The sequence below is a fragment of the Marmota flaviventris genome, chromosome 10 (genome assembly GCF_047511675.1).
Source record: "Marmota flaviventris isolate mMarFla1 chromosome 10, mMarFla1.hap1, whole genome shotgun sequence".
NCBI lineage: Eukaryota > Metazoa > Chordata > Mammalia > Rodentia > Sciuridae > Marmota > Marmota flaviventris.
In genome coordinates this window covers 87,810,655-87,837,403 of record NC_092507.1, presented here as the reverse complement: position 1 = coordinate 87,837,403, position 26,749 = coordinate 87,810,655, and the positions used below count along the sequence as shown (strand labels likewise).

Here is a 26,749-nt window from a genome sequence, read left to right as displayed (position 1 = left end):
CTCATTAGTTTGAAACCATAACCACAAATGTTACTCCCTATATTAAATAATTCTGTGAGGTACTGCAGTGACTCTTAAATATTTCTTCAAGGTTATACCTTCCCAGCCCTGCTATTTACTTTTATTAACCATGACTTTGCAGTCTAACCACAACCCTGGCTTTTTCCTTAATGAAAATTCAAAAGTCCTACCAGCATTTGTCATGGGGACCTGGGGAAGATAGGCACAAGGCAAGCAAAGCCAAGGCAGAGGCACAATGAGAAAGAAAATTAAGAAAGACTCAGAGACAGAGTGGCATTAGCAGGGGAGCCTAGTAGTTTACATGGACACACAGGGTGAGTTTATTAGCATGACAACCATATTTTGAGCACTACAAATCTTAGGAATAACTGAACACATGTCTTCCATGTTCATAACTCAACCCTTCCATGCTACATGCTATTTTCAACCTCAACAGAATTTGCAATTAGTTTCTCCTTTATTTAAAATTTCGGAAAGTACATTGGAGGGGGTTTTTTTAATGATTTAGTTCACTTCCCACAGAGAGAGAAAAGATATGATTTTACTCACCATATCAAACAGAAAAAAACTTTCTTGAAATAAAATTTACATAGATTCAAATTATGCAATCAAAAACCACTTTTAAACCTTAAGATATAAAATGAGATGTTGCAAAGTGAATAGGGCATTACGTAATTTATTAGCACAAACTTAGAAATTGAGCCCAATGAGGCACTAATAGGAGAGACCCAGTAAGTCGGACGCAGGCTGCCTCCTCAGGAACCCAGTGCTAACCCATGTACAGGTTTTTCTCATCTAAAAATTCAAGTCTGTCCCCAACTGAATAAATGCAGATTTTTTGGCTGCCAGGAAGAAGGGAAGAGCAATGAGAGTTTTAGTGTAACATAGTGATTCAAATGAGAGTGAAATATGAAAAGATAAATACTACTATTTGAGCCCTTAAAATCAAGTCTCAACTGAATAAAAACCATCTGGAGCCATTTACACATTTTGACATTTGGCGATAGGAGCCTCAGAGGAGTTCAGAACAGTTTCAGTTTTTCTTAATCAAATTAATCATAGACTAACCTAGATGGGTCACACAATTGCCTGAGTATTGTGGACCAAAATCAATGCCAAAAAATAACATGTAAATACCTTTCAGATCTAAGCACAGTAAGTAGATTATCCAATGACTATGTTTTGTAAAGTGTAGGTCATAATCCATTAGTGAGTAGCCAAATTAATTTAATGGATAAAGACAACTTAAAAAATAAAATACAACAGAAGATGAATTATGAGTATGCTTCACACACTGTAAAGGAAAAAAAATTCTTATAACCTTTTTTTTAATTATATATGTGAAAAGGGCATGCATACAGAGCTGTGATGCAAAATGTTTCCCGTGGTGGATTATAAAGGGAAAAAATCTTGGAAAAAGTTATCCTGAGACAATACTAGCCCAGACCACTCCATGGCAGTCCTTGATTCTCCTATTTCTCCATCACTCCTTATACTTAGACCTACCCTAAGACATCTACCAACATCCCCAAAGCAAACACAAAAAGAGCTACCATTGCACCTAGTTGATACACAAAGGTATTTGGGGTGTGAGCCCCACTAGCCAGAATCAAAGCTCCAATGTTACCTGGAAAAGAAGCTGTGTCACTAGGGTATCTGAAACACCACAGTACTGCTTTAAAACTGGAAAAGTCAACCCTTCTATGTTATATTCTATTTTTAATCTTCTGTAGACTATTAATGGTTTAAACACAGAGTATTATCCCAAGATTGCCCTTGCTCAGTTATGTGCTTTTACTGGATGAACCTGGGATCTGAGTTCTACTCTTTCTAACTGAATTTGACCTTGAACAAATTCACCAACTGAAACACAAAAAAGCAAAACTGGAGCAAGGTTCTTCTTCCTACTGAGTTTCCTGTGGACATATTTCAGTAGTTCTGTTAAAGTAGGTCTATTTTATTTAATTCTCATAAGTTTATTTGTAAATTAAAAGAATAAGCACAATCAAATGCATTCAGTAACAAATTTTACCAATATATAATCACTGGGTAGTCAATAACCTCATTTTGCATAAAACTGGGAAACAGTATCTCCAACCTCTGTATATATTGTAGAACATCTCCTTGATTAGGATAGCTGTAACTCTGCAGAGAATCTGAGCCTGCTCCATCCAGGTTTCCGTATAAGACTGAACAGCAAAGGCTCACATACAGGTAAATGCCAGGTGAAAACCAGGTAGACATGTACAGGATATGATTTCATCTGAGGCATGGCAAATGCATTTAAAGTCACATTCTGATAATGGAAAATGACTTCAGGGCTTCGAGTACCTCTTTCCTTCCTTTTTTTCCCCCCATAATGAATGCATGCTGCTAAATTTTTGAAGACTTGACTCTGATTAAAATTTTTCTAGTATTCCTCTTCTGAACATTCAAATTACTTCTTACTGAAAATTATCTTAAGGTTTCAAAGACAGCTTTAAAAAATTACAGAGATTTGTTAGCAACTATTTATATGTATGAAAAAGGATTTTCACCTATTGAGAAACAACAATGCTGAGGCTAAAATTTAAAGACTATCATTTGTCATACTAATCTCAAATGTTGCATTATCAACAAATCCATTTAAGTTCTGTATAAGATAGTTCATTTTACTCAGTAACTTCTAAAAAAATAAATGCCTCAAACACGATGATTCTGTTATTTTTACAATTAGTACTGACTTCATAATTTATTATTAAGCATTCCAGCTTTTAAATTACTCTATATTAAACTTCTAAAACAGTGAAAGATAACCAACTAAGATTTATTTATCCATTAAACATTTAGTTATTTGTTCTTCAAACACTTATTGAGTATTTAGGATGTGTCTGACACTTTTCCAGATGCTGCAGCTGTGGTGGAGAAGAGAATAAGACAAAGTTCCTTCCTTTAGAAAGAAAATAAATAAGAAAATAAGTAATTTCAAGCACTAAAAAGGTATACCCTCTCAATTCAGTATTAAATGAAACAAATGGACACAACTTTTCACATAAAAAGTGCATGTCATTCCAAGGCTACTGAAATTCATAAATGTGTGAGTAAATTACTATAGTAATTTAAATTACTATAAGCACACACAATATGTCAATACTAAATATATAGTACTTAATACGTGTGCATGTTTGTGTGTGGGTGTGTAGCTGTGCGTGTGTATATAAATTGGAGAACTTACTCAAGCACACAGAACCCTTGTCATCAGGATGCCAAAAAAGAAAAGGAAAAGGTACTGAAAAGACATATGCAGTGTAAATTGAGAAACAAACCTTCCATAAATGAAAAGCAAACAGATAATTTTTCCAGCCCACAGTTAAAATGACAGGGAGAGTTGGCTAAGATAGCATTGCACTACCTGGGTACAGAAAACTAGCAGAACTCCCAGTCTCAAGTAGCATGAAATTAAAATGTTGTATAATTTTCAGGAACCTGACTTGTTTAAAAGCCACCAAAAAATATAAGCTTACAGAAATAAAAGATTGTCTGGCCCACTTCCAGGCAATATCACAAAGGGGTTCTTGCCTATCAATCTATAAAAGGAAGGAACTGCAAACAGGAAATCGCCCTGCCCCAGCCATGTGCCACCCCTCCCTTCCTCTCTATGAATTTCAGTAAGCAAAAGCATGATGCTATCCGTTAGAGTGACCAAAAAGCCACAGAGTATAACAGAACTCATGTAGCTGACATCTGTTATATTACTATTTTAATAAATATTTAAAGTAAATGCCTTTATTATTTTGAACCAACATTTTTCTGGATATTTTGCCTGATTTTTGTTTAATTTACAGTTTTTTTATGACAATTTAAAGCAGCTCTGAAACCACAATTTACAAATGAATTATGAGCTAGAGATTCAGGAAACTAACACACTTGATCCAAATAATAAAAATAAAAACCAGTTCATAGTTAACTGGCCAGGTAGTATCTACTTCCACTGATGTAAACATGGGTATTCTCTAATCACTTTTAACTAATACTGTTCTGAGTATAATTTTCTGCATATATTCAAAAGATAGCTTAGTGCTGAATAATCAATAGATCCATTATCTGCAATTCCAATTAACCACATTTGTATTCAGGTACACATACAAAAGAACTTACTAATACAACATTTTGATGAGTAATAGAACTTAGGGTCTAGGGACTTTCTAATTTCTTAGATATTTGGACTGATGGGTGTGGTTTCTTGCCCTGATGCGACTTAGACACAAGGAAAACACTTCTTTCCTCAAAGACTAATAGTCACTTTCCAACTTTTAAATGGTTCAAATACAGGAAACAATTTAAAAACACAAAGAATTTAAAAAGTGAATAGGACTATAATTAAAACCACGTTAGTAAGACTCATATCAAAGAAATAATTAGTAAAGTAATAAGGTAATATTTTCCAGCAATTAAAGTTTCTAAAATTGTGAATCTCACCAATTGAACTTCTAAAAGTTCATATCTAATATGTAAAGGTGCATAAAACTAAAGATTCCACATAATACCAAATTTAGTGAAAACTGACTTAAATATAGTAATATGCTTCAAGAAACTTAAAATGCTATTTTAAAAAAAACTATCAACCACATTTTAAAGATAAAAATCCATTAAAAATAGTAATCAGCTAAGATCAAGTGTAGAAATATTTATAATGCAAGATGTTTGTCACATTAGTAAAAAGTTTAGAAGGAATCAAATATGTAAAAAACAAGAATGTATAACTTCTAAATGGAATGTTACTTGTCATCCAAGTGACAAAATGGCAAAATATGTAGGTAAATAAAAAAGGGTTCACAAAACTAAGTAAATAGTTCAGGTTTAGACTGATGAAATTGAAGGAGAATCTTTTTTTCTTCTATAATGTTGTTATGCCATTTTGTAAGAGTTTTTATAAATCATAAAAAATTTATCTTTTCATTAAATTATCACCTTTTCAAACTATATATTCAAAATATAATTAATCTTCTTCTAATCCCTACTCCCAGGTCCCCCCAAAAAAGCCTTCATGCTGGGCCCTCTGTCTGATACCTTCCTTACCAACTTGGCCCACAGGCATGTCCATCCTAATCCTTCCCTTTCTCCAGGTTTAACCCCTGGTCCACATACACCCACACCAGAAAGCAGGAATTCACAGACTTTAGTAACCTTCAATTCCTAGAACAACACCTGTTGTATGATAACCACTCAAAAACATTTTTTGAATGAATTCACATTTATCCAAACTTGGCACCTATTCACCCTTTTCACAATTATTTATGGCCTCATCTGTCCCCAATTGAAGATAGGTATTCTTTGTTTTGTTTTGTCTATTATTATTATTATTATTATTATTATTATTATTACCTGAAGCCTGCCATAGCACTAGGCAAGGTTCATAGGAGCTAAATAAATATTTCCTGAATTAACGAATACCTGACTACATCTCACAAAATGAGAAATTTGTTTGGTTTAGAGATTCTTCCATTGAAAATGCAAATAACATCCTAAAAGGGGGAAGAAAAAACCTCATATTCACGCCTTCCAGTGAATTATACTAAGCAATAATCATATTAACAACCCTCTGAGTCTTGCTGAGCCAAGGAAGGATGTAAGTGTAAAACAGGGGGTCCTGAGAAGCTAAGAGGACAACAAGAGGTAAGTAACAATCAGATCTTCAAGGCTGAGAGTCTAAGAAGATCTGAGTGTTACTTGCCTCTTTTTGTCTAAGAGTCTCAGCACATGACAGGTCCTAGAAGACAGGACACTGGGAAGGCCACACAGCCTCCCTGCCAAGAGCCACCAAGCATCCCTAAGTGCTTGCAAACTACATGGATATCACCTTTGTGCACATGTCTCCTTCAGGCCCTAGCACAGCTCTATTAAGCAGGACATTATTGTCCCTATTGTAAAGATGCAAAAAGAAGAAAAAAACAGGAGTTTGGTCACATGAAATAACTTGCTCAAGGCACAAAACTAACAAGTGGGTTCAAAGCTGAGTCTGTAACTGTACTAGAGTCCTTGCTCCCCACCACTAAGCCAGATGGAGAACAGTGTCTGCAATCAGTCAGTAGACACAGTAGTGGAATCTGACTAGTAAGGCCTTATGTGTAGTCTGCAAAATAGAAAGCAGACACAGACATGGTTAGAAAGTCTGCAAACCTCAGTCCTGTCATTTCCAATCCAGACATGACATCTGATTCAGGCTAGTCTCAGATAACACATAATGTAGACCCCTCATTTAGCAATGCTAGGATTTAACAACTGAGTTAGGAAAGCACAATGTGGTTACCATCTATTTAAGCACTTTCCACATATTGAAAAAAAAATGGGATTCTTAAACGCTGAACTTAATTTCTAAGCTAAACAATCACATTTAACTTCTCATACATACTGTTTTTCCATTTCTTCAGTCATTATAACCTGATTGAAATTCTCCTTGTCCTAGTTGCCATAGGCCTGTGAACTGAAAACCATACTTTAACATAGAGTGAAGGTCTTACTCTTTAAGCACATGGCAAGTACCTAATTAATTCATTCCTAGAACATGAAAAGCCATCTTCTCAAAACTCACATCAGAGCAGGGCACAGTGGTGCACATCTGTACTCCCAGTGACTCAGGAGGCTGAAACAGGAGGATTGTAAGTTCAAGGCCAGCCTCAGCAACATAGTGAGACCCTAAGCAACATAGTGAGATCCTGTCTCAAAATGGAAAATAAAAAGGGGTGGGGACGTAGCTGAGTGATTAAGTGCCCTTAGATTCAATCCGTGGAGAAAGAAAGAAAGGGTGGGGGTGGGAAGAAAGGAAGAAAGAAAACCTTGCATTAGCCTTGGAAGGAGAACATCTTTCTGGCAAAGTTGATCTCTTCTTAAAGTTAGAGACCTCCAATTCAAGGAGCGCAATATCATAGCATAGAAAGTGAGGAGAAAGGAAGCCTATCTTTGTTAAGTGGTGCTGTGATCCTCACTAGCCACACCACTCCAGAAACCCCATATTTTGTTTCCTTCTCTATAGATCCTTCTACTGAGCCACATCCTCAGCCCTTTTTATTTTGAGACAGGGTCTTGCTAAATTTCCCAGGTTTGCCTCAATCTCCTTTTGGATGCTTATAACTCTGTGAGAGAAGGGATAAAAAGGCTCTGCCCCTTTAGAGATAAGGAAATAGAAACACAGACTCTTCTGTGGCATAACTGAAATCATCCTCCAACTAAGAAACCACATACAAAGTCCTGACTCTGTGAGTATGTCATGTTCACCACAAGACTTCACACTCAAAAGCAAGAGGCAGAGATAGGTGCACACAATAAGAAAATACTTAATACCACGGAACTTAACTTTCTAAGCTAAACAATCTCGTATTAAAAATAGTTCAGCTAGTAAAGGTTATGCTATATATATTTTACCACAATAGAAAAGTGAAAAAATAAAAGCTTATTTTTAAAATCTGCTTTGATTCTGTATCTTTAGAGACCACAAGTGGCTCAGTCATCATCTGAAGAATTTTGAAACACCACTTTAAGTTCAACTTGATCATTTTCAGGAGTTGCCCATGAATTACCTTTTTTCTTTCCTATTTCGTCACCCCATCATTTGTTCATTCGACAGATATTTACAGAGCATCTGCTATGTACCTGGCACAGTTCTAAAGTTGATACTCAATGTTTGTATTTACTTTTAGTCACTGTAACAAAATACCTGAGAAAATCAACTTAGGAAGATCTATTTTGGCTCTCATTTTCAGAAGTTTCAGGACAAGGTCAGCTAGGTCCCTTGCTTTGGGCCTGAGATTTAAAAAAAAAAACAGAGAAGGTCCCTACCCTCTAGTTTGGGATAGAGATAATAAACAAGTAAATGTATAAACAAACAAACAAGGTAATTTCAAATAATAGAGTGCTATAAAAAAATAAATAAGAGTAAAGGCTCAGAGGTGACTAAGGGAGGAGCTGGGTATAATCTGAGAGCAAGTCTCTCTAAAATAGTAACATTAGAAGAAACCAGGCATGCAAAGGTCTGAACTAAGCATGATCGAAGGCTGGGGATATAGCTCAGAGGTGGAAAGCTTGCTTAGCATGAGCAATGCCCTGGGTTCAATCCCCAGCTCTTCAAAAAGCTAAGAGAAAGATGATTACTATAATGAAGTAAGAACATTCCAGACAGCACAAATACCAAGACTTTCTCATGGAAGTGAGCATGAGAACTTCACGGTTAGAAGGCCAATGTGATGGGAACAGCCTGACAGAGGTCAGCCCTTGAGATCAGAGTGTATCCTACTGCACTGGACCTTAATGAAGGGCAAATTTTATGCCAAGAATAGGGAGCAATCGGATTTGAAACAGGATAATGATGTGATCTAGCTTATATTTTTTTAAAGACTACTCTGTCAACTGTACGGCAACTACATTAAAGGGAAATAAAAATATGAAAAAGGAGAAGTGTATAAAGCTGTGGTAGTAATCCACATGAACAATGGCAATGGCTGGAACCAGCCATCCATGAAAAGAGGTGTTCTGATTCCACATGTGCCGTGGAGGGTCAGCAGACCAGACTTATCAGCAAGCATAAGGAGAATGAGGGAAAAGGAAGCAAAATGACCACTATCTTTTGATACAGCAAGCCAGTGATGGCAGTTACTCTACATCTAGAAAGGAGGTGACTAGGAAATAAACAGGTTTAGGAACAGAAGGAATAAAAACGTTCTCTTCTGCCATCATAACTGTGAAATATCCTTTAGATATATAAAGCAGAGCTATCCAACAGGCTGTTGGATATTTGGTCTTCAGAATAATTCTGTGAGATAGCCAGGGAAACCCTGGTATTATCCAAATTTTACCAAGAAAAAAACTAAGGTTCTGAGAAAAAGGTTTGTCCTAGTACAAAATATTTTTATTAGTAAATACTCCTTGGGAGAAGGCTGACTCCTCATTTTAAAAAGAAGGACTCATTCACTGCTAAGGACTTCTCTCTGATAAAACACACACCTAGACTCTGTGGCTGCTCTAAAGGTTGTATTCAGAGAAGATTCCTTCATAAGACTGAGACTACTCCAACTAGCAACTTGAAACACATGTGAAATTTGTGTTTCACAAAACTGAGACCTATATACAATGCACATTATTATCTTCTTTAAAAATGTGTGTCAACAATGAAGAGCATTCAGATGATTTGAAGAAAGGCATAAAACATTTTTGAAGACTGCAATCCCTAGTTTCATTTTTATGAAGGGTTTGTGTGATGCAGCTTTCTGGGGAACACAGCTCCAAAATTAGGAAAGATAAATCAACTGGGAAATGACCAATACAAGAATAATGACTTTACACTCAGGACTGTAACTAGCATGTAAGATGAGTTCACACGGTACTCAGCACTTCTCCACCATACCGTGACTGTTTTGGGTTGCTTTAAAGTGGCAGAAATTTTTGCATTAGAAGACATATTTTATCATGAGCTCAATGCACCTATTATAACTAGACTTCATTTCCAAATTCTGGAGGTATCTACTAAAAAGAAGGGTCACACTGAACAAAACAGAAAGAAATGAAAAACAAAAACAGGCAAAAAGAGAGCGAGAAGAGACAAGGGAGAGAAAGCAGGGGAAAAAAAAAGAGAATCAGCAGATGATGACCCCTTCTTGATGGCAATCCTTTATGACAAAGGAGCAACAAATTACACGCTCACAAAGCATCACAAAACCCCACAGGAAAAACACACTTGTTTACATGGCTTCAGTCCAGAGATCAGGACAGGCGCCCCATATTTTAATCACAGCATCCATCATCAGTTTCAAATGAGTAGTAATTATCAATGTAAATTGAAAAATAAGCATGCCTGCTTCATTCAGTTCACCAGCCCTTCGCTGAATCTTCCTGCCATCAGCCAGCTTCTGTGTATACTCTTAAAATAAAAGCAATAGCCTAGCTGGCTTAAAATAAAAGCAATAGCCTAGCTGGTGCTAAGTGTCCTAAGAATTGAAAGAAAATTTAGAGGTCATTACATCGAACCCTCTCATTTTACAGATAAGTAAACTAAACAAAGCTAAGAGAGATAAAGTGGCTTACCAATCATCAAAGCCCCTTCAGCATGAAAAACTCATGCCTGTCTGATTCTTAGCCACTACTCCTTGTACTGTACCATGCTGTCTACAGAGCAAAAAAGAAAAGGGGTCACAAAGGATAGCCCAAGGCTTACTACAGCCGCTTTGGGAGGAAGGGCAGCCAGAACTGGGCACCTCACACCTAGAAGCACCCAGCACTCTGGCTGTCAGCTTGCTGCCTTCTCATCCTGTGCCCTGCAACAGCTGACAGCCTTCCCAACAGTACCTCTGGGTTCTGTCCCTCAGAGGTTTACATTTGAACTGGCAAAGTTTGATGTCTACTAGCTGGTGCCCCTTCTGTCAAGGTCTTCAGGATGAGGCCCTCAAAATGTTGTGCAGCAGTATGTCTGGGCTTCAGAGAAGCACTGTCTGTACCCAAGGATGAGGAGAAATGACACCTCTCTCCCTGCTTTTAAACCAACATATTCCTAAGTGGATATCAAACATATGCCTCAAAAGCCATTCTAGGATGCAAGTACATTTCAACCCTGAACACTCTGCCTTCTAAGTTTTTACCCAATATCAGTATACATAGAAAATTCCAGAAACTGTATGTTCATATGGAATTCACATTGATATTTTTGTGCTTGCAGAGAATAGAATTTCTACTCCAAATTATTTTTTAAAATGTCTAGGGAAGGGGCTGGGGGTGTGGCTCAAGCGGTAGCGCGCTCGCCTGGCATGCGTGCGGCCCGGGTTCGATCCTCAGCACCACATACAAACAAAGATGTTGTGTCCGCCGAGAATTAAAATAAATAAATAAATATTAAAAAAAAAATGTCTAGGGAAGCTATAATATATGCATGACTTATATTTAGGTTTTCTACTATAAATATTTGTTTGGCTGAATAAATGGTTGAATAAAAATAATAGTAATAATAATTCTCCACTGTGCAATCTAGTATTTCCTCTTCTCCCATAAAAAAGGAACACCTTAACAGGCTTTAAAAAATTTGTTAATATTATATTTCATCACATTCACACACACACACACACACACACACACACACAAACCACACTCTAATTTTTTTTTCCCTGAAAATGTCCTTGGCTAGGTTTCCTTTCTATTAAAACATATATACAACTGTGGAAATCCAAGCTATATATTGTGGTTCCAAAATTCTCTTACTAGCTACTAGGAAATAAAATCTAAAGAAAAAACACTACATCAGGGCTAGTCCACACTTTCCATTTCAGATCAGTTCCCAAACTGCTAATAATCTTCTTCCCTCTCTCAGTCCCACTGGAAAAGTGGCTAGGGTTTATCGACAGTGTCAGCTTTCCTCTGGCCTGATTATAGAAAATAATCATGAAGAAAGTACTTACAGCATAAGCACCTATCAAAAATGCTGCGTTTGCTCTTTTCCGTTGGTCAAAACAGGTGTAGTGCACTATTTTCTTTCTCGATAAGCTGTATGACTAGAAAGAGGAATGTTTAAAAATTAGCACAACCATAAATACAATGTTAAAATATACAGAAGGTAGCCATCATCCCTTAACTTCCAAGATGTGTTACAACCCACAAATTTAACACCTTTCAATTGTAACTTCTGTGGCATTTGAACACCAGCACAATGATTCCTATTTCACTTTTCTGCAGCCACCATGATGTGAAAATTGAAAATACAGCAAACATGTTTCTCTCCAACAAAGGAGACTAATGTGATGGAAAATAACGAATCACGGAGATCTCTATTAATAAGAATCATTTCTGATGACTTATTCCTGATCTTACATACAGTCTATGTACTCTTTTTCACTCCCTACATGTCCCTCTCATGATAAGTTATCGTACTTTTCATATTTTAGTTTGTTTTTAAATGAGTCAACCAGTCTGAAGTCTTCTCTAAATTTTTTATTTTTAGAGATGAATATTAATATTTTCTCTCAAAGATGTGCTCTAAAAATTTCCTTTTAATTAACTGAAAATAAGTGGTTAATGGGAAAAGGTGAATCATCAAAAGTATATCTGCAAACATCTTAGTACACCAGCCAAATATTAAATTCATGAGTTCGAACAATTAATTAAGCACTTGCTATATGTCAGGCACTATGCTGCATGCTCAACTGTTTAAACCCAAAATAAACATCACGGTCTACTGTATATATGTTAAATATAAAAAGAAGTGGCGAATAAAAAGATTCGTTGAAAAAAATCAAATTATTAATCAAAACTCAAATAAATCTAGTACAATGAGAACACGGATGTAACTCAATTAAATGTACTCAATTTTCTCATATTTCAAGACAATTACAGTATTTTAAAGAATGGTTTTCAAAATATAAGTACATAAATATATTTTAACATTCTCTGTAAATTCATATTGACCATAAAGGTGGATTTTTATTCCTTGTACATTGAACATACCCCACAGAGACTCTTTTACCATGCTCTTTCCTGAAAGGAGAGGAAACTCTGGAATCTATTCTAAGAATTACACTTCATTATTTTGGCTTTTGCATGCAACAACGTAGCTGCATGTATCCCAGCTGTAAGACAAGAAATTCTCATCACCCCTTCAGGCATTTCTTTGATAACCAAAAATCACATTTTCTAAAAATGGTAGTGCCCTTTTTTAATTGCAACTTTAAAAATTAATGTTTGACTCAAAGATAGTCTCTATTATCAATGCCCTTATTTACTGACAGATTCTGAAAATACTCCTATGAAATAAGGAGGAAAAAAGAAGAATCTTTTATTCAATTCATCTCAGTTGGGTGAACACTTTATCCTAAAGACTTCAAGGTCACTAGCAATGACGTTAACACTTGTCTGCTTGCTTTCTCAATTTGAAACTATTCACTGCCTGGACATTTCCTTTTCCTATTTAATTTTACTGTTTCTTGGTTGGTTAGCTTTGCCACTTATCATTCTCCATCAATAAGTCATGTCTGATTTACAAAAGGAGAGGAAGTGAAGGTTCTTTAGACATAAGTACTCCTATTCTCTCTGAATGGCAAATATCTAAAGACTGCCTTGCCCAGGACAGCTGCCCAGGAAAGGGCTTCAGACTGAGTGAGCATCGGGTCTCAGCAGTTCTTCTGCCTCCTGGCCTCTGTCAAATTATACTTCCTAGTTCCCTAAAACACTATGGGAAAGAAAATGTCAACAATCTACCTTGAAGTCTGGATTGTCTGCTATGATGCTCTTTTCTACAAAAAAATTAGGTTTTGTGCCAAACTACTGTTATTGTTTAATAATGTGGAATTTTATTTATTTTACAAATCTCCTGGCCACAATGCTGCTCTTTTATCACCAATGATCATTTCTTGGGTAGGTTTGTTTCAAGCTTTTGTTTTGGAATTTGTTGTATTGGCTTGTTTATTTGTTTGTTTTCTCTCTCCCTTGTTCTAAATTATTTGGGATACAGAGACTAACTTGGAATGGAACTATGAAGCTGGAGGACAGAATTCTGAGGGAGACTTGCCTTTCACTGTATATCTATCAAAGTTTTTAAGTAAATACAACAAAATTAAAATGTTTTAAAATTTCAGAAGTTTCTTAACCTTTTCAAGCTTTCAAAAATTACATCACATAAAAAGTGCTCTCCATAAAAAAACTACCTAGAAATTCTAATTACTTTAAAATATTTCCTACGGGAAACTACTGCCAAAAGGAAAAAAATACAACTATTTTTTTTTTTTTTTGAGAACTTACTGCCTGATTTATAGGAAAAAACTTTTAAGTGTCTAACATTTACCTTGCTCAGATGTTTTTGGAATTAGATTTTCTAAGTTTCAAAAGCACTACAGCCAAGAAATGATCTTCTGCTCAGTGAAGCTTGGCCAGTGTCTCCTAGGTCAGATCACAGAGGGTTGAGTTCTGGCTCAAGGAATCACAACTAATTCAAAGTGAATAACAGAGAAAAACCTTGTGTGTGCTGGCCTTGTCCTAATTTCCCTACTTGCCACAGCCAGGCTTCCCTCTACAGGTCACCCTGCCCCACAGCTTTCTATCAGCCATGTTCATCAGAGGAAATATTCTGGTACGCAATGAAAATTTTTAGGGATAAAAAAGTATTCCTTAAATTATTTAGCTAATGATTTACATGATTGAATTAATAAACAAAAACCCTTCAATATTTTTTTTCTTTTCAAGCATTTAACATGCCCCTCCCTTAAAAAAAAAAAAAAAAAAAAAAAAAAAAAAAAAACCTACCTATTACATAATCAAAGCTCCTTAAGAGAAACAATACCATCCAGGGGGACTTAGATGACCAAGCACCTTCAGAGGATATTAACCCTTCCTGGGCAAGGAAAGGAAGGCAGAGTTTGGAGACAACAGACCTCCACTTAATAGGCCCTACAGATTTTTCTCAGATTCTGCCTTAATCACAGGCAAACATCATACCCTCCTGCTGGACAGCTGCCTCTTCCCCACTGTGGTCTGTCTCCTCTGCATTCTGGCAGAGGACCCTTGCCCTTCAAGAAGGACACCTGCAAAGTTATGCCATGAACTCTAGCTTTTAGTGAGCTACCTCCTTTATTACAGATTGTTTTTACTTTGCATGAGAAGCTCAAAGATTACAAAAACACTAGGTACTACAGCAAAGCAAAATTAGGAACTGATTAAATCAAATGAATTCAGTCTTAAATATGAAGGAGAGGATACCACAGAAGGAATCCTAAGACCTCTGGCCTGCTGGCCTGCTGGTCTGCTTGGCAGTGAGAGGCACATGACCATTACAAATCATCACCTGCAGCCACCATCCATCCTGTATTTTAGATTTCTATCTTGAAACTAGAGTATATAGCCTCCTGAAGTTTCTTAACCTAAGGGGACACAGCCAGCCCTCTATAATGTCTATAATGACATCAGCAACAATAATGACAGTTACCATCTATTAGTCGTTTACTGTATTTCATTGTTTTTTAAAGCACCAGGTGCTCACCAGAGAGGGTTGCCCAAGGCAGAGGTCCTGGGCAAGGTGGAAATACAATGAGAATACTGCCTTTTACTAGAACATAAACCAGGAGCCAAAGAGGGCCTGCTGTGAACATTCACACATGTGTGGGAGATGGGAGAAACTCTGAACTCTTTCACTGAGCTTGATAATCTGTATAAATCTCAATTATGAGGCCATAACAAATTCCGTGGTTCACAATTTATATAACTCTCAGGTTGAACTGGTCAACAGTACTAAAGTTTTTCAGAAATTTAAAAAAAAAAATGAAGTCAGGGGCAGTGGCATACACTTCAGTGCCAGCAACTCAGGAGGGTAAGGCAGGAGGCTCGCTTGAGCCCAGGAGCTCAAGGCCAGCCTGGGCAACACAGTGAGACTCCAGCTCAGGGGAAAAAAAAGAACTAAATTTAAATCTAACATACATTTATTATTATATTATTGTATTATATTTAATCCTGGTAATGATTGTTTCACCATCACCTGGAGAATTTATTAAAGCACTGATTGCTGAATCCCACTCCCAGAATTTCTCATTCAGTGAAACAGGCCCTGAGAATTTGCATTTATAACAAATTCCCCACCCAGTGATGCTGATGCTGTGAGGAGGCAGAAACAGCACGCTGAAATCCACTACTCTTAACATATTGCTAAAATTTTGAAGAATAGCTGCATACAAATGTAAATGGCCACACCCCCATAAATGTTATAGATCCTAAAACACTGTCTAGCTGCTTAAGGAACCCCAAAAGACCTTTAAATTCTCTCATAAAGGAGCTCCAAATCACATCATACAACTTTAAAAAAGAATGTTAAAATAAACATCCTTTAGAGAGAAAGGATGGGAGAGGAGGGGAGGAGTAAGGAGGATAGGAAGGGTAGCAGAATAGAATTGACAATATGATTGATGTATGTACATTCCATGTATGTATTATATGTCAAAATTCATTCTGCTGTCATGTATGACTAAAAAAATAAATAAATAAATAAATAAATAATTTTAAAAAATTTAAAAAAATAAACATCCTTCCCCAAATTCCTTAAAAACCTTTATTACAATTTGGAAATCAATGCACTGTGGGTGACAACACCTTAGGAACAAGTGCCTTAGTGATTCTGGAATTAAGCTGACTTGAACAGAGTTAGTCCATAGGATCCAAACTCAGATGCTCTCAGGGAGCCAGAATTTGGATCTGCTGCTGCTCCCATGGAGGAATTTGAGCACCCAATTTTCAGATACTATAAATTTTAAAGAAGTACAAAATCCAGAATTATGTGAAAATTTTCCTAAGTCACAGATGTTGATTATGAATTTTAATTTTTCAACATAGCATTCATACCCAACAAAATATGCCTGCAGACTAAACACAGACCATAGGCAACCAGTTTGCTGTACCTGGGTGTCAGGATACCGTGGCTGAAAAAGGCCTATTGGTTCCATCAGCGTAAATGGAGCAGCTGTGTGCATCAAACCCTCTGAGAGGAGAGCCCCAGTCTCTAGTCTCATGTGCTCACAATTTAATGAATATTTGATGCAAAATATAGGCCAATGCTTATTACAAACACAAGAGAATAACTGCATAGGGATACATTCACAACACACCAGCCCCAATGAAATGACCTTAGTTGTAGGTACAATAATTGTCTCATTTAACAAGGTCCAAAATTGTAGATAGAAGATGGGATTTAGTGTTGAATACCTATCAATTAAAACAAACAAACCTATAGAAATATCCAGAACTGCATTGCTTACCTGAGTGTCAAAGTTTTACCCCTTTTATGAAAACCACAGTAAGTAGGTATACCATGATCCTTGTAAACCAAAATAAAGTGACTGCTATCAGAGAATAATACAAACTAAGATGAGAATGTTAACCCCCACCCACACACAGACATTTTCTACCTCAGAAAGGAAAGCCGCATAAAAGGTCACAATCTGTAAGATCATTCCTAATGAAAATAAGCCACAGCAACTCAGAGACAAAATAATGACATGCTACACAAATAACAAATCACCCAGGCTATCCGTGGATTGTGCAACATACACAAATCATGCACTTATTCAGCTTGGGTCCGGAGACCACAAACTACTTAACCATTCAACAACAAAAGGTGATGCGATTAAGCTCAAAACCAAAAGAAAAATAAAAGTTAATGATCCATTTAAATACAGATTTTAAGCAGCCTTTCCATAAAATTGTTTGCCATGCTTAAAAGTAAAATCTTTAAGTCATCTGGTTAGAACACTGTGTTTAATTAAGCTAAATGAATCAGTCTGGTCAAGCTAAGGAAGATATTAGTGCAGCCAGGATAATATGCTCTTTAATAAGAAATAGAGCCCATGCACTTCTCTAAACAAGCAAGCTCTGCCAATGACAGTGGTCAGATTAAGTAGATCATAGCATAGGGACCATGGTGACCCAGGCATCATTCTCTTACAGGTGACTAGGCTAGCCCAGTAATGGCCGCAGCAATAAGCACCTCCATAGCAATCAGTGGTCATCTCACTGCAAAAGCAATAAAATGAACAGGTCTTCCTGTGAGCAGCCATGACCTCTATATGTTTTACCTCCAACTTTCTCAGGAAAGGGATATTCTTGAAAATTTTCTTTGGCTGCACAAAACAAAATATGGTTTATGGTTTCATTTAGAGCTAAGATAAAATAGGTTGAATAGTTTATTTAAAAAGAAAAAGATGTCTCTCTACAGTCCATTTTGTTCCAAACCCAACATATTCCATTAATTAAATGGCACATTTGATTAAAGTAGAAGTCAAAATGTCACAGAAGAGTTGTCCATAGGATTGTTTGAGCTTGTTGATCATATAGTTGAAGGCATGAGAGAATTGTCTATAATAGAGTTCTTCTGGACTAAGGATTCCTGCCTGGGCATAAGAGGTCCAGGCCTTGCAAAGTCTGCATATACCCACTCCCATATGAGTTCCTGATTTAGTGTCCCAGTACCTCTTTAAACTATAAGAAATATCTCCAAAAATATAACTTGTTTTTCTTCCCCCAAAGCCCATGAACCTGAAACAAAAAAGAAGTGCATAAAGAAATCACAACATGTTTTTGTAGTTACAAAAAGAAGGTGGTCTAATCATATCAAAAGAGTTCTTGTGTACAACCACCTGAGACAGTGGCAGGTGCTTGGTTTCCAGGATAGAGTTACTGCACTGATTCATTCAGTAATAAGGACATTCCTGGAGCCCCGCCATCTGCCAGGTACCTCAATGCTTCAATACAATCCTTCATTTCATGATGCCCACTCCCCCCTTCCTTTTCACCCTGAAAGGGTTATGTGGGATGTTTTGTAAATTCAAATTATATTTCTGTGAATATTCTTTTAATCCTTTTTAAAATAGTTGTCAAGATTACTGTAATTGTCCTGATTACTCACAACAGCAAGTATTAAAAAAAAATCACTGTCCTAAGAAATGTTCCCTTTCTTTTAAATATATTTTTTTAGTTATAAATAGGCACAATACCTTTATTTTATTTATTAATTTATTTTTATGTGGTGCAGAGTATTGAACCCAGTACTTCACATATGCTAGGCAATTGCCTTACCACTAAACTACAAACCCCAATTTGAAAATGTCCCCTTTTTTCTGAAAAATTTTCCCCTCAGCTGGGATTTTAAATTCTCAGGAAAAAAGTGAAATCAATAATTAAAATTGTATTGACTATTTTAGGAAAAGCCAGTCCAATCATAACATAGTTATAAAGCTTTCAGATTATTAAATTAGTAACTGTAAGATGTTTTTAACTGATTAAGTGTGGAGAAGGTATTCTGTTTTTTAAAATACCATAATTTTTGTCTTGTTGGTATAGCCTTCTCTTTTTAAAGCCCTTATATTCTGGCTCAGTGTTAGCATTGTCTGTGTCAAGGATTTCTTTGAGAACCTGATAAAAAGCTATGAATCATCCCAGAAGAAAAAAGTAAACACACACAAAAGTGTACATGTAATTTCAGGGTTTAAGAATCCCTTGAAATACCAGATTAATAATTCCAGTTCTAGCTTATCAATCATCAATGACATTTTACACTAAATAACATAAACAGTTTTGCAAACTGTTCTCATTTCAATAAATCTTCTCTCATTTGATTGCTTCCTTCATCGTGGTAACTATTGACTACAAATAGAAAAGAAACCTATTATTGCATAACTCTGAGTACGAACAATTTTTTTTAAGTATAGTTTAAAATAAGCAGCAAGATTTTTTTGTTGGTGATGATGGTTTTTGTTTTTGGATTTTTAATCTAAGCAGATGTTTGATGGATAATTTTCCATTCCCATCAACCAATTACAACTCAGGCCAGTGGAAACGTAATGCACATTGACACTCCTCCCCTCAAAAAAAGTCAACAATCACTCCCTCAAATCCTCAACCCGAAAACATACCTTCTGACATTTAAGAAATGAAAAAGTTGAGTTTGGAATAGAATTCACAGCAAAATAATACCTACCTATATATGGCATTGAATAAGAGAAAAATCATAGCAGTTTTACCAGAAGGAATAAAAATGTGCAAAGTAGAAAATAAAAGGTGCCAAAAGAAATTAGAAAAATTATATAGGAGAAAAATTCCAAGATAATGTTATTGGCTAAAATAAAATGCCAGATTATTCAGAGTGTAGTAAAGAAGTCTGAGGATCAAGCAATTTACATCAGATTCTGTGTTTAAGATGTAAATAGAACCCTAAATACATGTCTGAAGACACGAATGGTATGACTCTACTTTGTGTCCAACCAGAGACATGAAAAATTGTGCTCTATATGTGTAATATGAATTGAAATGCATTCTGCTATCATATATAACAAATTAGAATAAATAAATTTTAAAAAGATGTAAATAGAGCAGTTTCAGTAGAGTAGGAAGGGAGAAGCTAAATAGCAGAAGATTAAGAAATCAGTGCATAGGGAGGAGGCACACATGCGGAGGACAAGGTATTCTGAAACCTCTGCAGGCCAAAGGATAACAGGCATTCTGCAAACGAAGGGAATCATGACAAAGTCAACAGAAACTTCTGTGAATCTGGTAACTCTGTACTGGGCACTGGGTACAAAGATATAAGGCATGCCCTCATCCTCTAGGGACTCACAGCCTAGTGAGAAAGACAGGTGGAGGTAGATAATTGTAAGACATCATGAGGTCTGCCCAGAGGAGTATGGGAACACAAGGGAGCTTTCTCCAATCCAATCAAGGAGGGCAAGGAGATGCTTCCTAGAGGGTGGCGCCTGAACAAGGTCTTAAGGAGCAAGAAGCTATCAAGTCAGAGGGAAAGGGCACTCTGGTCAGACAGGGCGTCATAAAAAAATGCATGGAACAACTGTGTGGTACAAGGAAAAGTACAAGGCTGGGAGTGGCAGGAGTACCATAGTTATTGCTAATTTAGTGACTGAAATCATCTGCTGGGAAGACATGAAGGGTGGAGCTGGAAAGGCAAACAGGGCAAAAGGTACAGAGGCAAGGTGCCTGGGGCCTGCCAAACTGAGGAACCATGAGCTGTTGTCAAGAGACAACAGCAGGGTATCTATGGACTGAGAGGATACAGGGTCTAGAGTTCCCAGCAAGGTGAGAGACAGGTCAGCCAGGCATGTAACAAGAAGGGTACATTCCAAATGGGAGAGCCTGGAATCTGGGTTCCTGGAAATGAAAGAGCCAGAATGGCAGTAACAGCCACTGAACAGGAAAAGGCAGGGGATCCTCGAAGAACACAAGGCAAAGTAGTAGGAACAATGAGCACGTGAAATTGTAGACCAGGGGCTATGATTGCCCAAAAGGCAGAAAGAAGAATGTGAAGTATGTAATCAAGAGACATAAAATCAAGCCCTGACCTCACCTTGCAGCTTTGGGCAAGTTGACACACCTCTCCTAGGACTCCCTTTCTGAGTCTTGACTAAACAGTCATTTCAATTCCCAAAATTACAGTGGCCAGCTTTCCCATTTAGAAATGATGGCATTAAGGATCAGAGGAGAGTCTTCCTAAATTTCATGGAAGAAACGAGTTATTGCATTTACTACAAAAGAATTCACAAATGTTATATTACTAACTTTATTTGGTATAGGATCTTGGTCTTAAAATTTACAAAGCTCTTTCACATGTATCTCTAATATAATCCTGTGAGAGAATTCCTATTTTACCATTGAAGAAATTGAAATTCCATAAGGCTGAAGCAACAACTTTAGATTGATAAACTAAATCTTTTTCTCTTACTACAAAGATTCTGTTTGGCTATTTGGTTCACTGAGAAAACCCAAGACTTACTAATATTTGGTTCAGAAATTACTAGGCTACCCATTAATTGTCCTAAAGCTAAAAATGTCATTCCGGGCAACCAGCCAATGACCCGATCACTGAAATGAACTGAGGGGCCTATCTAGATTCACTAAATTTTCATAGTGTTGGAAGAAAGCTTTGTAAATGAAAGCAAATTAAACCATGACTTTAAACTGGGATTGGTGGTGAACACCTGTAATCCCAGAAACCAGGGAGGCCAAGGCAAGAGGATTTCAAGTTCAAGGTCTACCTCAGCAATTTAGGGAGGCCCTATGCAACTGAGTGAAATCCTGTCTCAAAATGAAAAATAAAAAAATTTTAAAAATGGGATGTGGCTCAGTGAGGGTGCAGCACCCCCAGGTTCAATTCCCAACACAAAAAAAAAAAAAAAAAAAAACTATGTATAAATGCGGTAGAAAAAAAAATAATCAATCCCTCTACTTAATTCTTTCCCTCTATTCTTGTGCAATTTCTATAAGGAGACCAGTACATCAGACCAATGGTTTTATTTTCATAACAATTATTTCTTTCTCTTTGGCATCTCCATATAGTACTTGGGTCCCAGGTTGTTGATTATAATACCTGGTTCATACCAACTACATATTAACATGATTTATCAAGAAAGCCAAGAAATTACTATGTCCTTAAAAGAAAAGCATGAACTTCGATTATTTATTAATTACCCTTTCCCTATTGGTTCAACCATTTAAAGTTCATTTTATGTAAGAAGGATATTATTTACTTCCTTGATGATTGGAAAAATACAAATTTTATATTCTATTTTCTAAACTGAAGACAGTAGCTTCTTTCCTGAAAAGCACAGATCTAGTTAAAGGCATTTACAAATACATTTTCAAGTCAGACACTACTTTATAAGTTAATTTCTGAAAGAGCTGCATATAATAGATTTCATGTTATGTAATTATTAACTTCTTTTAAAAAAATCTCTTTGGTATCATTCTATGACCATTTAGCACCTTAAGATCAATGGCAAAAATCTGTAAATTCATAAATACAGAACACAATCTACAGGATATTCTCTATCAGACAGCATTTTATACCTAAATTCAATAAAAAAAAATGGAAAGATAATTACTGAGTAGTTAATATGTACAAGACACAGCACCATGTAACAGCAACATTTTACCTAACAGAAATACTAAAATGGCTGAGGATTATAATTTTGTAGTTATCTTAAGATTAAGCTGTGTAATATTCTGTCTCCCAAAATGAATATTTAAGATGTTCACTTAATAATTGGAAGAAAAAGATAAATATGGCTTTATATGTGATAACTTCACCAAATCTAGAAATATAAATTTATATTTATAAATATATTTATTTATTTATTTATAAGTATATATATACTTATAAATTATATATAACTTTTCTTTATATGCTCAGAGTGTAAGAAAAAACAAAAAGCTACCTTCTAACAGATACATGTAAGTATAGAAAAATGAACCAGATCCTCATGTAAAACCAAAACAATACATGACGGCTGGGGATATAGCTCAGTAGTAGAGCACTTGCCTAGTGTGCATGAGACCCTGGGTCCGATCCTCAGCACTGAAAAAATAAATAAAAAACAAACCACTATAGGTGAATACAGAATGTCTGGCCTGAATTCTCTCATATCAGGTAAAGTTCTCATATCAGGTAATGTTCTCTCACTGCCAGTTCATCTATCTCACTTGGCTCTTGACTCTACAGAAATACACAAAAATTTCAGCCTCAACAAGAGAGAAAATGGTCATGCTCCAAAGGTCCAATCATGATGAGTCCCTTCATCACCTGGTAACAGTGTCTACAAAAGCAGATCCAAAGGTTTCAGAAAAATTAACCTAGGAAGGAATTTGATAGAGACTCATTAACAACCTAAAAAGGATTTGTGCTTTCTTTCCTGGATCATTATTCCAATGACTTAATCCAGCTCATATTGCAGCTCATCCTGAAAAATGAAAGAGGTTAACATGTCCTTTGTGGTATAATCAAAAGGATCGATTTCAACTTCGAGGTGAACTTACATAAATTTCCAAAGACCCAAATTACCTAACTAGATGATGTGCATGCAGCAATCCCACCAGGTAGATTTCCTGGTTCAAACATTTTAATATTAAAATATAAATTACCACTATGATACTCACTTTTAGTTTCTTGTTCAGTTTACAGCAGTATCTGTACACCATTGCCAAGTTCAGAGGCCCAAAATCTGCATAGAAACTGAGATATAAAACATATATATAGTATTTAGAATAATTTTCAGTAACATCAGTGCTCACTTTTAATTTTATTAAATTTCAAATCAGATTTCAATTAACTTCAGGAAGAAGGATCATTATGTAACTAATCTAACTCTTGATTATCCAGGTAACTAATGGTTTTACCCTACTCTAGTTGTTCTAACAAGTCTCTTAATAGAAAACTTGTACAACAGTTTTGAGTTCCACTTCCTTTTATCCTCCTGTTATGCCATCTAAGTAAAATAACTGAAATGCAGGCAAGGAAATAGCCAACATGAATATAACATGCACACAGCCTACACACATACTGGTTTTATTTCTTTATTACCTACTTTGCCATAAAGCTTGTGTACTCTGGGTTCTGATTCCAACTATTCCATTTAAATACTTTCAATTCTCAGGTATCTTAAATCCAATGGTTTTCTGTTTTCATTTTCTTCTTGAATTTTCTACTATAAAACACTCTGGTGCCTCTCTCTTTCTCCATCTCCTTACATCCCCAGGAAACAGTACTCAATCTGTAGAACTTCTCTTATGCATTATCATGAATCCATCTGGTAACCCAAAGGAAAAGAGGCATCTCTTCCATTTGAGATCAGCATCAATCTTTTTCCATCTTCAGCTACCTGCTGGACCTACCATCTACAGGCCTCCTAATATCTAAAACTCAGAATATCCAAAACCCATCTTTCCTTTAAAACAGCCCTGAAGACTAAAAAACATTTTGCTTCTAACTCAGGCATGAAACCTCTCAAACACATAAGGCAAGAAAATAAATATTAATTTAATTCTTATTAATCAAGTAAACGTTACTACTCTAATTCCTCCCTTCCCTTCAGTTCCCACAATAACTGAAGTCAGATAAAGCTGGGCACAAGGCATTCACCTGTAATCTCAGCAACTCAAGAGGCTGAGGCAGGAGAATGACAAGTTTGAGGACAGTCTCAGCAACTTAGTGAGACCCTGTTTCAAATTCTTAAAAAATTTTAAAAGGACTGGGGAATATTGCTCAGCGGTAAAGCACCCCTGGGTTCAATCCCTAGTACCAAAAAGAAAGAAGAAGTCAGAACAACTTCAGCAACAGAAGAACAGATCATCTTAATGACTGTACTGTTGCAATCCTCTCTCCCTCTCTCTATCATCCTGTATTTCACCACAGAAATCAATCTTTATAAAAATTTCACTTCTCACATATCCTCCCACTACTCAAAAATGCTGACTGACTCCTTACCACCTTAAGAAAAATTCTTTGGGGGCTGAGGTTGTGGCTCAGTAGTAGAGTCCCTGCCTAGTGTGAGGTACTGGATTCGTTCCTCAGCACCACAATAAACAAATAAATAAATAAATAAATGCATTGTGTCCATCTACAACCAAAAAAATATTTAAAACAATAATAATTATTATCATTTGTCCCACCAATCAAAGTCCTAAAGAGCATGCTTCTAGCTTCCAGGTTCTAGAATGGAACCTTTATTTCAACATGCATATCCACTCCTTATTTCTAAATATTCCATGCATATTCTTAACATAAGCCTCTGTTCACATTGGTTTCCTTGCCTACAATGTTGTCCTTTTGTCTTTCTGCAATCCTCCAGCTCCCTCAAATCCAACCTTCTCCACAAAGCCTTTCCAATTTCCCCTAAGAAATATGAACTACCCTCTGCTCAAAGCCCTCATCCTTTCAGCCCAGTATACATGATACCACATATTGTGAAGGATTTTAAATGCAAGCCCTCTCTGATCAACTACAACATAAGACTTTCTGTCAAGGATTGAACTTTTTTATCTTATATACTTAGAAGAATGCTCTACGTGTGATACAAAACTTCAAGAAGGGAGTCTTCATAATGAATAGTTTGCTTATTAATGCACTAAATTCAATTTAGCTCAGACCACACATTTACTAAATTCCAAAAAGTTTGCAAAACTCCATCCCCAAAACACCCTTATTTTGGGGGAGTCATTTAAGTTTTTATGCCACTCAGATTCCACTATCATAAATATGTCATTATATTATATCAAAACTGTCAATAGCCATTTGCCTTAGGTAAGTAAAGAATACTAAACTTGTGTATTTATGTTATGTGTGTTAGGCAAGTAGGTAATATTTTGAAACTTGTATTCCAGGTAGCACCAAAATTAGCTGTCTCAGTATCCAGACATCATGAGAACAGCAGCACAGAAGGAAACTTGCAGATTGGAAATAAAAGTTCTCAACTTATTTCTAAAGTTCCCAGTATAGTGCTTGGCTATGAATATAAACAAAATACCCAAGGAATCCAAAATGAACTAGATCTGTAGCCTAATCACTGACAAGTCTAAGACCAGTCAACAAGAGCTCACTCAAAAAACAACAAGATGAGGATTGTAGGTAAAATTCAGTGTTATGATGCTCTAGGCTCAATCCCAACACCAGAAAAAAAGAAAAAAGAAAAGAAAACTGTATATAAATATGGTACCTGCCCAGTAGTGATTAAGGCTACCCTGTTTCTATAACAGAGATTTTCTTGTCCTTGAGCTACTGAAAGCAACACTTTTGACTAACATTCCTTGTTTTATTTCTACTTGAACATGAATATTGATACTTGTAGAATTTTATATTAAATTTTGAATTTTTAGCTCTGTTATTTCAGCTTTTTAAACTCATTTTAACCAGCTTCAGAAAAGCATAAAAATTCAAGTTATCTAATTCTAGTTTCATATTAACCATTACAAGGCAACTTCAATTTCAAACACAAAGCATGTGCTTTTATAAACAATATGGTTAATAAATAGACTGTTTTTTACCAAACACCAACATAAATTAGTTTACTCTTATAACAAGGGAAAAATAAATCAAATACAGTCCTCATTCTTACATTGATCTACGTACTCCAACATGGTAGTTAATGTGGTTATTTAAATTTAAATTAACTAATGCTAAATAAATTAAAATTTCAGGGGATTTTTTGCCATCTCTTGAGATGTGTTCAACACGACAAAGACGTTCACTCTTACCACTCCTATTGAATATAGTACAAGGAATTCTAGCGAGAGCAATCCAGCAAGAGAAGGGAACAAAGGGATAAAAATAGGAAAAGAAGAAATCAAATTATCACTGTTTGCAGATAACATGATCCTATTCTTAGAAGATCCAAAAAGTTCAATCAAAAGACTGCTAGAGCTAATAAACAAATTCAGCAAAGTAGAAGGTTACAAAATCAACAACTTT

General features: G+C 36.0%; 1 protein-coding gene across 3 annotated transcripts in view; it reads right to left on the bottom strand.

Moving 5' to 3' along the window:
* The window catches only part of Cdc14a (cell division cycle 14A), a 164,483-nt gene that overhangs the window by 119,448 nt on the left and 18,286 nt on the right, over positions 1-26,749 (bottom strand). For 2 of the 3 annotated variants that reach the window (XR_011708888.1, XM_027943151.2), the window contains exons 3-4: positions 23,443-23,518; positions 11,436-11,528 (exon numbers count right to left, since the gene is read on the bottom strand). Coding sequence is in view for 1 of the 3 variants with exons in the window: in XM_027943151.2 (XP_027798952.2) it covers positions 11,436-11,528; positions 23,443-23,518 (169 nt within the window). In the remaining 2 variants the exon portion in view is untranslated. The remainder of the gene's footprint in view (positions 1-11,435; positions 11,529-23,442; positions 23,519-26,749) is intronic. The other variant, XR_011708889.1, reaches the window with a different exon arrangement.